At 42.4% G+C, this 12,273-nt stretch overlaps 1 protein-coding gene and 1 long non-coding RNA gene across 2 annotated transcripts; both read right to left on the minus strand.

Moving 5' to 3' along the window:
• Window positions 1-702: 702 nt before the first annotated feature.
• On the minus strand, window positions 703-8,473 carry LOC118789379 (interleukin-1 receptor type 1-like). The gene is made up of 9 exons (XM_036545771.1): window positions 8,279-8,473; window positions 6,497-6,665; window positions 5,962-6,112; window positions 5,289-5,351; window positions 4,742-4,874; window positions 4,149-4,288; window positions 3,305-3,448; window positions 2,654-2,809; window positions 703-1,604 (listed from the first exon to the last, which is right to left on the minus strand). The coding sequence occupies exons 1-9, from the start codon at window positions 8,362-8,364 to the stop codon at window positions 1,177-1,179; spliced, it is 1,470 nt and encodes a 489-aa protein (XP_036401664.1). The 5' UTR covers window positions 8,365-8,473; the 3' UTR covers window positions 703-1,176.
• Window positions 8,474-10,334: 1,861 nt separating this feature from the next.
• Window positions 10,335-12,085, minus strand: LOC118789583. Its single transcript, XR_005005459.1, has 3 exons — window positions 11,223-12,085; window positions 10,688-10,805; window positions 10,335-10,394 (listed from the first exon to the last, which is right to left on the minus strand). It is a non-coding gene; the product is annotated as an uncharacterized LOC118789583 (long non-coding RNA).
• Between the last annotated feature and the right edge of the window lie 188 nt (window positions 12,086-12,273).

Below are 12,273 nucleotides of genomic sequence, written 5' to 3' on the forward strand. Positions count from 1 at the left end.
CAATATAAATGCACATTCAAGGCCAGTCAAGACACACTCTCACAAAGCCAGGGAGGAGGAGGAGGGGCAGGCTTCTGGGGATAGGGAAGCAGGAGAAAGAAAAGAGGAAGAGGGAGAAAGGGGGAGGGACAGGAAGCATAAGGGCCGAACGGTTTGGCTGAGGAAACTGCTGCTGTTTTGTTGAGAACGTTTTTTTATTATTATGATAATAATAATAATAATAATAATAATAATAATAATAATAATAATAAACTCTTCTGTTTCTTTTGACTACAAGCACATCACACAATAAACAGTAAGGCAGAACAATATCTCGTCTATTTCACAGAAATTTGGCCCCTGTGAAGTCTTTATATTTCTACCCACAGTGCCTTGCTCCCAGAGAGTTAACAACAGGCTTCATCTGACCATCCACTGAATGTCAGATTTTCAGTCTGCCTTTGACCACATGATGTGGAGTACACCCAGACTCTGTCAGGTCTTCTCCTGATATAGCTTAAGGGAGAGGCTGTTTCATGCCATTTTTCAGGTGGACAAAGTGATTCTGAGACATACAACATACCTCCTACAACAGATGGCATCAAAATGTAACACACAGTTTAATATCAGAGACAAGCAAATAAATATAGTGCAAAACTAACACCAATTCTTTCATAGAAAATACACTTGTTGGAATTCTCTTTACCTTACTTGACACTGCTTTGCAAATGCATATAGGTAACACACAAGTAACTTGTGGGAAAAGATGTGACAAGCCCAGTACCCCTTCTTTTACACACCCTCTCACTGCACTTGGTGGATGTGTGCATACCACTGGAGCTCTGAAGTGAGAACGCAGCTACTAAATGCAGACATGTTGGTCACGTGATTTCTGCACATATTCGGGGCACTGTGGCATGTTTGCAGAGTTGCGTCCTGCTGGATAAAGAGATAAGACCTCAGAGGTCAAGAGGTCACAAAGTGACCCAACTGAAAAACGGGACTTCCTGCCCATTTGAATGGTCTGTCCATTCTGAAGTAATGTTTGGCATTCCAGGAACTAACCTGGATAGTGTTCTCACAGTCTCTAGATAACAATTCAGTGATGTTGTTATAATGTCTCAGCACCTTCACACATTTGCTGAATGAGCCCCGAAGGTTAATGTAGGTGTGGATCTGTGAGAGGGAAGGCGTCCGTCACCATGGGAGTGGACACTTGACTGCTGGTTCCCGGGCTCCCTGTTCAGCACCATGGCTCGTGGGTGCGCCAGGGGGCATGCAGTACCTCAGGTACTTCCAGAAGCGGTAGTTGGGGGGTGCCGTGGGACTCCCATGGGTCGGCGTCCACCTCAAAGCCCCTTGCTTCTGCTTGACATACCGGACCGACTCCGGGAATAGGGAGTAGTCTATATCTTTTCCGATCTCTACAAGGATGACTTTGAGGCTGTTCTGGATGAGGGCATCGTAGAGACCGATCTGCCGTTCAAAATCGGGCTGGTCCTCGTTCTGGTTCTGATCCAATAAAACTGGGTCCTCGGGGTCCTCCTCCGACGAGTTAGTGGCCGAGAGGACAATGATCAACCTCCTGCTTCTGCTGATGGCATTGGAGATGACATCATGGACCCCTGCAAGGGAGCATGGGAGTCAGTCAACAACACAGCAGTTACAGCACAACCTGCCATGGTGCCTGGGAGCGCTGGCACAGGTGCATTCTGGGAAATGGTACAAAAGTAAACAACAGGGGTGCACTCCACACTCATGCTCTTGCTGGGTATGTTGTGCATCTTAATGCTGATTGCCACTGACAGCAGGCATAGTACCAAGCCCCTCCACCAGATGTCGCCAGAGTATTATAAAAATAACTGTTGGGCTACAAATTTTGCAGAAATAGAGAATGTTCAGAGCATGTTTGTCAAGATTGTCAAATCACACATTTACAATCCTTAAATGTTTAAATCTTTGGAATTTGCATGGAAAGTAATGCTATAAACGCTAAATATTCTTTCTCCCCAACAGCTCAGTCCACAAAGGCATGCATTCCGAGTCTAACTTCGCAAGTTTGTGTCATTAGCTGGCAACAACCAGGAGCCTACAGTGGCAGAACAATGTGAGCAGGGTCCTCTTCTTGCACTGTTCATTATCTGCACTCTCTGATGATTTGTCAGACACGTATGTGTTGATCAGAAGAGATGTGCCTATCCCTAAATTGGCATTCGCTCTCTTGCGGTGCACAGTGTGACCCTCAGAGTGAAAAACAGTTGTCGGTTTGGGTGCGAGTGATTTGGTGGACTGCGTTTGTCATGCTTCCACGAGAGGGCAAAGGATATGGCAGTGAGATGAGCTTAAAACACAATATAACAAATATGACATATATGACGCATTTTTACCTTGGGCTGCTCACTGGCTTACTAACTCAAGGTTACATACACATAGTGTCCTGTGAAGCATATGAACATATGACTAATGTGCTTGTGTAATGGAGGTGGGTCAGCTGCAGTTATTGAACCACAGCCCTCGCTGTCTGTGTGAAATGCCAAGTACACCAAGCGGTACAAATAGGTCAGCAAGTTAAAGGCCGAGGTCTCATTGTGGCTCCAGCGGGCCACCGTCCAACTGAAGATGTTTCTATGGCTCGCTTTAGCTGCTGCTGTCTGTCACGCTCAGTGTGCCTTACCTTCCCCCGGCAGGTCATCCCTTCCTCTGATGAAGAGCTTGTACCCGTGCTGCCGCTCCAGCACTGCCGGCAGAACCTGCAGGCAGAATCTGGGGGAGCACAGTGCCTCGCTGTGGAGGTAGCTGACATAGGCATCGTACAGCTTGCCATCTGCGTCTGCACGACACCGGCGAGAGAAAGCAAAGGACAGAAAGAGGAGGGGAGTGGGAGTGAGGGAGGGAGACAGAGAGATAAAGAGAGAGATGTGTGCATGTGTCATTCTGAGACTGAGGTGGAGAGGTGACCCAGAATCGTTCTCTCGCAGAATCATCTGCCAATATAACCACTTTCCCCCACCCCCTTCAACCTCACACGTCATCTGTACCCGCTTCAGTGGTTTTGTGTCTATCCTGTGCTCAGAGGGATAAGTCATACTTAATGCTTTATAAATGGTAAAAACTTCACCTCTGCTTTCCATTCAGCATTACACAGATGGATTATGGGTAGCTGCCTTTCGATAGACTGACATCCTGTCTAGGGGTTGTGCTGGTACATCGGCTGCTTTATGCCAGTAAAATTTGGAGATTCCACCACCTCACACCTTCCCTGTACAGTACTGTTTGCTCTTTGTTGCAGAGGGATTAAAAAGCTGTGTTTCTGCTCTGCTCTTACCCGTCTTGCTGGCCACAAGGGGGCGAAGTCCTCGAAGTGCCAGAACTATGTCAACCTTGAAGACATGATACATCACTGCCCCAGTGATGACCACAGGAACAGCCATGCAGATGATCAAGTTGATGTGAAAGTCTCTGTGATTCGCTGAGGGCAGAAGAGGAGGGACTTACTGGGCGAGTTCAATCTCAGACAGTGACAGCAAGTGAACTTCAAACAAGGGGAAGGAGACATTATCAAGCCTGTTGGTTTTAGCAAGCATCACCAACTCAGTTTTAACTTGTGCCTGTTGTGGTATCACCTAACTTTCACACTTCACATTAAATCCTTTCATTTGCAAGAAGTAGATCAGATTACATTAAACGAGTTTGATATTAACAAACAGAATGAATATCAGTCACTTAATATTTAGAAAGGAATCATAAGATGTTTGTTTTTACTTGGTGGTATGCTTGTTAAATCCTTCAAAACCGCAGGATAAAAATTCAGGCTCATTTTCAGGGTATTTCTCTGTCTAGTCTCTTTTCTCTCTAGCTGCCGTTATTGTCCTATAGAGATGTTCTGGCTTATTGCTTACACAAAAAAAAACCCATTTAAAGACAGATAACTGAGCTTGCAGAATGTTTTTTTTTAAAAAAAAAATCTCTCCTACCATGCTTCAATAGGACCCTGTACATCATTTAGCACCTGCGTTAGTTAAATTATGTGAGACCTAAGGCATTTCTTGTCAGAAATGGCTGACTTATTTTATTGGTCTGTAGATTTATGCTGCTAGGAGTCAGTGATAAACGTGTGTCATTTTTCTGTCAGACTGAGACCAGCTCCCACAGTCTGTGTGCAGTCGCACCTGGAACGAGCCACACCACCCCACGGTCTCTGTGCACAGGGCTGCAGACGATGCAGCTGAAGGGGACGTGCAAGAACTCCGGCCGAACCTCCGAGATAAACAGGCTGGAATACCCATACAGCCCTTGGTCCTTCATTTCACTGGAGAATGACACTGTTAGTCCGTGCATCTCAGACACACACACACACACATACTACATTACATTATTGGCGTTTAGCAGACGCTCTTATCCAGAGTGACTTACAACAGTTACATCAATCCATTTATACAGCTGGATATTTACTGAGGCAGTTGTGGACAGACACAGACCAGCACACAGACATCCATGCATGCACACAGGCACACCCATACACCTGCAAATGCGCACTCACAAACGCACACACTGCGCACATGCAAATACACGAACACATATGGACACATGTATTTGCATGCACATACACACACGTACAAAGACGCACACACAAAGAAACACGCACATAACCCCACACACGTACACAGTAATAATGTCTACTGTGCTTTTCCAGAGCCGAGACTATTCACAGACTTAAGATGCGCTTTAACTGCTGCGGTCCTCCGAAATAGAGTTTACTCACAAGCTTGTGCTGTGTTTTAACTGCTCGTAATTGTCAATGAGGGAGTTGTTGACAGTCCAGTAAACTGAGGTTTCGGTCTCAGAGCCCTCATCCCTTCCAACAAACACAGTGCACTTGAACTCAGCTTTCTCACCTGAGGGAAAAAAACATGCAAACACTCAGAAATCTCCTAACAAGCACATTCTCTGGCAAAACAACGCACAACAGAACACTTTTCCAAGATGAAATGGCCAACCAGACCAGAAGAATATTCACATTTGGCAAACATGCACTTCACTTCAGCTGTTGTCAGGTACAAAGGCATTCGAGAAGTGCTCCTCGGTTCATGGGCCTCAGTATACTGCCTGTTCCTAACCAGCGTCTAGCAACAGTCTTTTCCCAAGGGCTCCCATGATTTCAGTACTGTAACCAGCACCATCTCAGGGCTGGCTTATAAAAAAACTTCCATATAATGCAGCTCAGTGAGAGTTCTAGGTAAAGGAAATACACTTTCCACATTGACAGACTTGCGGTGACATTGTGAGGCATTGACGTCACCACTACTTGCCTGGCTCAACCTTAATGGTTTCGTTTCGTGGTTCAATCACTGTGGGGTCTGTCAAAGGTGGTTCTGCCAACAAGGACAACAGACAGATTAGATACTGGCTGAGAAGCCAAAAAACTATTTACACTATTTAATTATTTCACATGCAACATAGACATATATCAATATACAAATGAAATATCGGACACACCAATACAGTTCTGTGTAATTTTCCTGTATTTCTCTCCGTCATTGAGAGGAGTGAAAAATGCATTGTTCATCAGGGTAAATTGTACACTATTGAACAGTTTAAGCTTGTATTTCAAATCATGGTGCAGCACAGTGGTAAGGAGCAGGGCTTGTAACTGAAAGGTTGCTGGTTCAATTCCCCACTGGGGTGCTGCTGCTGTACCCTTGGGCAAGGCACTTAACCCATAAAAACCTCAGTAAATATCCAGCTGTATAAATGGATAACATGTAAAAACTGTAACCTATGTAAGTTGCTCTGGATAAGATCATCTGCTAAATGGCAATAATCTAATTTATTGTATAAGATGGCCACAGTGAAAGAATAAAACATTACTCTCATTTGCTTTGTAACAACATCACGAGTGAGACGGCTGAGTTGAAGGACCTGACTACGGTGAATCCGTCTTGGTGTGTTTGGAGCCGCAGTATAGCAGAGGGGCAGTGTTACCTTTCTTAACATCCAGCAGGATTGTCCTGGAGGCGTGGAAGAGCTTCCCCTCGAAGGAGAACGTTATCATACAGGTGTAGTTTCCTGCATCCCTGGTGGTCACATTTGAAAATCTGATCCTTTCTGTATGAAAACCTAGGGGGTTGCAGTCCTAAAAAAAAAAAAAAACAGAAATAAGAAATATTTTGTGTGTAAAAAATGCATCCTCAGTTTAGTGTGCCTGTTATTTATTGTGTGTACACGTAACACACTTGGTTTCACCGTGAACATAAACACTGTTTCAAAGAGCACATTTAAATCATTCTACCCACACTCTGGTTTCTGTTTCTGGAGTCAATGTCCTCTGAATGATCTACTTAAGATATCTGATGTTTTTCTTTCTATGTAACGACTTAACCATAAACCACAATTAAATTTCACAACCTTATTTGTGGATCCTGCACTGTTCTTTCCTGTGGATCTCTCTGTGGCGATGTCCATACAAACTGCATACAAAGAAACTGATTGGCTAAATGACTGAGTAGAGATGTATTACCTTCAGCCAGGTGATTTCTGCTGTCTGGTTGAGAGTGAAGATGTCCTCCTGTCCGCAGATGAGCCTGTCATTGGTCCCCGGCTTGGCAGACTTGATATCACTGTGAGGAGGACACAAGCTGCTCTCCACAAGAAGGAGCATTGTAATCTCCTCATCTTCTGAAGGGCCACTGTTTCGGAAAATACAGGGTTTGGAGCACACTGAAATGTTAGGTGATCTCGGGGGGTTTCCACATCTACAGCATTCTGTTTTCTGTTGAATGGATTCATTTTTTTTTTTTTAGGATTTGATGGTTTCTATTCCAGTTTGCTTCTGATTCCATGAAAAAAAGACAAAGCGCAAATGAGACTACAGAAATCAGAATTTGGCGGTTTGGTAGTAAGTCCACTTGGTGGCAGCACTAGAGTATTCATTTAGTCAACAAGCACAACACAATAATATTTATTGTCCCAGTGGAAAAAATTTGGAGTGGTGGCTTGAAAGCAAAAGCAAGGAACCTCACATAAAAAAACACAAACACAACACTTACTACACTACACTTACAGGAAAAGCCACTACTCTTACGCCATTCATCCAGGCTTCTGATCACATGTTCAAACACAGAACTAAGCTAGAAGGAGTAATTTGAGTAACTGACACACAACATTGAACAAAAGACAGTTACATAAGAAAAAAAACTACCATCAATAAATTTGAAGCTGTGGAGTTATGGAATCGATTACAATGTATATTCCCTGGAGCCTGCTCCATTGTCAGGGACTACACCCACCCCCAGTGCAAACTGTTCACACTTCTACCCTCTGGCAAGAAGTACAGAAGTGTGAAATGCAGAACATCCAGACTAAGGAACAGCTTCTTGAATGGGTCAAATACACAAATAACAAATACACACCTCCCCGGCCTAGCCCATGCATACATTCACACATACACACCCACACCACAACCAACTGTGCAATGGAATGGAATTGACATTGCATCAACATTGCACATCCTTCACTGCACTGATGTCCTTTTTGCACATTTAATGTATATATCCTTTATTTATTTATTTTTTCTTACACTCTCAGACCTTTTTTATATATTTTCTTTCTTAAATTCTTGTGTTTTCCTGTGTTTTACTCTTAACGGCATTCATAAGTGGAAGGCAAAGGAATAATTTCATTGTACAGGGAACTTGTTTCTTTACTGTGCATATGACAATAAACTTTGAACTTTTGAACTGAACTGAACTTCTGTTTCCCTTCCATTCCCTCATTCCGTTCCAAAGTCTCTCATTCTTGGAATGAGCCACTTGAAATCAAGAATCAGTTCTTTCCTAACCCTTGGTTTAGGGTTAGAGTTAGGGTTAGGGTTAGGAATTGGTTCTGCATCCCTGGTATGTGATGTCCTTCCTGCTCTTTTCTGCTCTTACAGATGCTATCCTGTCTTTTCTACCAGGCTCTTTAGTTTCTAAAGGTTAACAATATAGTTAAGCCTACTTCCTTTCACGGATGTAGTATCTGTTGTCTTAGCATTTCTAAAGGCAAGGAGCTTTGTAAAACCAACACAACACTTGGTTGAGTATCACACTATGTGTTGGGTGTTAGCCCAAAATGATTCTTTTCAGCAAGGTTACACAAGTGCTGTATTTTAACAGCTTTACTGTTTTTACTGATATGGTGCTGCATCTTTTGTTTGATGAGTTTCTAAAGGTTCATATCCTGATAAACCAACCTGCTCTTAAATGTACAGTACTGTGTCTTCTATCTAGAGACCTGTTAGTTTGCAGCATTGTTAACTTACCTGCTCTTACAGATGTAGTACCCGCTGTCTGAGATCTCCACAGGTAAAAATAGCAGTGAGCTGTTTGTCTTTCTAATCCGAGACATTGTCAAGTCCAGGGTATGGTTACTATCTCTGCTCCAGCTCACAGGTGTGTCATCATCTCCGACATCACATTTCAGCTGGACGAACTGACCTACAGATGCATGGTATGTGTCTATCTGACCTGAAAAGACAGGGGACGTGGAAATGCGTTGGGTGGATTTCAGACATTAGGAGGCCTGTCCATGTTGCAGAATGTAGTGAGATCGAGAATGATTATAATCATTGACCTCTCCAGAGCTACCACACACGTCTTGATCAGTCTTCATAAAATGACACAAGGAGATTCAGTTCTGATGTCACAGTGACACTTCGATAACTCCAGGGATCAGACCAGACATCACATTACATTATACATGACATGCATTTAGCAAATGCTCTTATCCAGAGTGACTTCAAGCACAACAGAATGTAAACGAATTAACCCAATCAGTGTGCCTTGTGCCTTTTTACAAAAGGTGGACAGTGCAATGTTCGAGCTGAATACTAGAGCTATGGTAACCTGACACATCAGGAGGGTTGCATTTCGCCTGATTGCATTTAGAGAAAGACCAAGTCACGGGCAGATCCGACCTTTGTCACTGACAGAAAAGTACACCATAAATCACAAAGCTTGTGTCACAGCATAAGTATAGGTGTATATAAGTGTACCCCTGGGCGTGCTGCATTCAAACAGTGATAAAGTCGCACACTTCCTTATTACTCTAGGAATCCCCCCTTTCCCACAGAATCTAATCTGCTGGCTCTTGTTCAACATGTTGGTTGACACAGTATGCTGCAGTGCAGACAGGTGTGTGTGTGCATATATATATATATATATATATATATATATATATATATATATATATATATATATATATATATATATATATATATATATACACACACACATCTCCTGTTCTGTTCTTGAGTTTCCACATGATGACAAAACATAAGAATAATGCGAAAATGTATTATTTGTACAATTTTGTACAATTGTGGCAAGACTCAGGAAAGATACCATTGTATAGAATGTTTCTTGTGGGTTTTTGTCATTTAAAAATGAGGACAGTGGTTTGCAACACACCATGACCTGATTAACAGTGTGTTGCCTTTTCTTATTACTGTTTATTCTGCACTTGCTCTGACCTACTTTAGAGGGAGGGGGCAAAAGACAAGGAGGGCAAAGGACAAATATTGCATACCAAGGAGGACAAAGAAATCAAGAAAGTAATTAATAAGCATTTGAATCCTATTATAAATGAAATGAATATTACATATGTATTAATGTTACATAAATCACTGTTATGAATCTGCGCTGCAGATGCTGTTATGCATGGTGATTTACAAAGCATTAGACAACAGTGGGTGAGATATAAATATAGCATACAGAAGAAGAAAATGAGTCTTCATAACTGATATTGCAGTGATATTATTCCATTTACTTGTCTGAGGGAAAAAGTGAATGGTCTCTCTATCGGAGGATTTGTTTCCATTACATTACACTATTGGCATTTATCAGACGCTCTTCTCCAGAGTGACTTATATAGGTTGCAGTTTTTCAGAAGTGTATGCTTTTATACAGATAGATATTTACTCAGGCAACTGTGGGTTAAGTATCTTGCCCAAGGGTGCAGCAGCAGTGCCCCAGTGGGGAATCGAATTAGCAACCTTTCTGTGTTTGCACAGAAATACCTGCTGTTTCATACTTGGAGAAGAGCAGGTGAGTGGCTTTATTCAAACACTCACGCGCATGGAATATGAATACGTGGAGTGCACACCAAATTATTGCCCAGAATTACCAGTCCATGTCACATTATGTAAGCATGATATTCATGAATATCACGACCTGGATATATTATCCAGGGCAATCTGCATAACTTAGATTCCCTACATTTATTATGAATAAGGTGATTATTATTAATAATTATAATCATAATAACAACAACAACCAAACAACTTCACACAATCCATTTTGCGACTTACCATCGCCCTGGCAAGCTGGCACCAAGAGAAGCCCAGTCATGAGAACGCAAAGCATTTTCCCTGTCATTTTCTGCGTGTGGAGGAGACAAATACGGTCAATGAAAACGGCTTTCTGCCTCCACCGAACATGTCAAGAAATCACACGGAAATTAGCGATGTTGACAAGCCGGTAAACGGGCTCGGTGTTGAAATATCCTGAGCGATAGCCGCAGTTGAACTAAATGGAATTGAGGGGAAGTGAAACAAAAAGCGCTGCGTCTGCGATATGACTGATCATAATGAAGGAGCCAAAAAATGTCTCATAAACACGTACACAGACACCGAAAACCCGGGGAATCGCCAGTTGTGGTAGATGGAACTCACTCTTCAATGTGTTATGCGTAAATTGGGTAAAGTTGTGGTACGAGGTAAATTTTAGCAAGGCTGAAAACACACAGAATTTCATTTCCAAATACTGTCCATCTTCAGCGATCTCAGCTTGCTGAAAGAAAAAAAAAAATACAGGGATGCGATATCAATATATTCTACCAATCGCATTTCGAAAAAAAAAAAAATCAAATCAATAAGATTCTGACATAGACATGCCACTGTAGGCTTTGTTGCCAGCTGTTGTTGGCAAGAATAACCATAAACTCCTTATACGGTATTTAATCATTCGTTTGGCTTCCATGTGTACTGTTGATGATAAAAGCCAGAACCCTCGCCCACAATTATAACCATTATCAGCAAATCTTGTCGTACATCAGCAGTTACGGGCAACTTCTGCCTGGCGCTCTTAAAATGTGATAAAGTAGCCTGCCACATACAGTATATTAAATATAAACGGAATAATAAAACCACACAAGCCAGTGGTGGTCCATGAGCAAGAAATACTGTAGAGGAGAGGGACTCAACTTACCTTTTCGTTTACTGTAAAGCCGTCTTGAACTCGTTTTTTGAATGAAAGATACAGTCAGACGTTCATCAAAATTCTGACTGATTATTTCAGATAAATCGTCTCACTGACGTTCGAGGTTTCTCTCATTTTGCTCAGAGTTTTGCTCTGCGCGGTCGGTGTCTCGGGATGATTACGTACCTGCCTTACGAGGTCACGGCTGTGCGGAGTTTCCTTCACCTGTCAGCAAAACTTTCCGCAAACCAGCGAGTAACTCGCGATGTCAACGCAGTTGGACATGACTGTATTCATTTGCTTTTCCATTAACGGTGTGTACTGTACTTCTCTCATATAAATGACTGTCGCTGTACATGTTGCCTTCTTATCTTAATGTGGCAACGCATGGTTAAGGGTTTTATGGTTTTGTGGAACCCTTCATTCTTTCGTGTATCATTTGATTAAAGAATCGAACTCTAGTTTTATCTACATCACAAAACACCACCAACACCCCCCACCCCCCAATACGATCATTTCAAAGCGACATCTTGGTTTTTGAAGACCTCAGGTCATTTTAACCTGGAATTTCCAAGACAAACATCCACTAAAGCTGGGATATGGAGGCTGCATTTCGTATGCACATTTCTCCAATTTAATTCATTTAGATTACAGATGAGATCCGTCCGTGCGTCGTCTTTGAGATCCATATATAAACGCAATTAATTATTATTAGATTCACTGTCCTCTACTACTGTTCAATAACAATGGAGTAAAGTTTTCTCTCCTTTTACCTTAAATTATAAGTCCGTTGAGTCAAGTCAAGTCCGTTGAAAGTAACATTGTTGCGCTACACTCACTATGTTCATATATTTCTTCAGGGCATTTCCAAACATGTAAGTGAGAGGTAAACATCTGTGTTCAGGGCTAAACACACACACACACACACACACACACACACACACACACACACACACACACACACACACACACACACACACACACACACACACACACACACACACACACACACACACACACACCTGTGGTATTTACAGTAACCAACACATACGACCAACAC

The sequence above is a fragment of the Megalops cyprinoides genome, chromosome 14, assembly GCF_013368585.1.
Source record: "Megalops cyprinoides isolate fMegCyp1 chromosome 14, fMegCyp1.pri, whole genome shotgun sequence".
Lineage (NCBI taxonomy): Eukaryota > Metazoa > Chordata > Actinopteri > Elopiformes > Megalopidae > Megalops > Megalops cyprinoides.

Bases quoted from the DNA above. Each gene is read 5' to 3' on its own strand.
- LOC118789379 (XM_036545771.1), bottom strand. From the start codon at position 8,364: ATGTCTCGGATTAGAAAGACAAACAGCTCACTGCTATTTTTACCTGTG. The intron at 4,289-4,741 runs GTGAGTAAACTC...GTCATTCTCCAG, and splicing joins TTAAAACACAGCACAAGCTT to TGAAATGAAGGACCAAGGGC. The intron at 1,605-2,653 runs GTAAGGCACACT...GCTCCCTTGCAG, and splicing joins GGATGACCTGCCGGGGGAAG to GGGTCCATGATGTCATCTCC.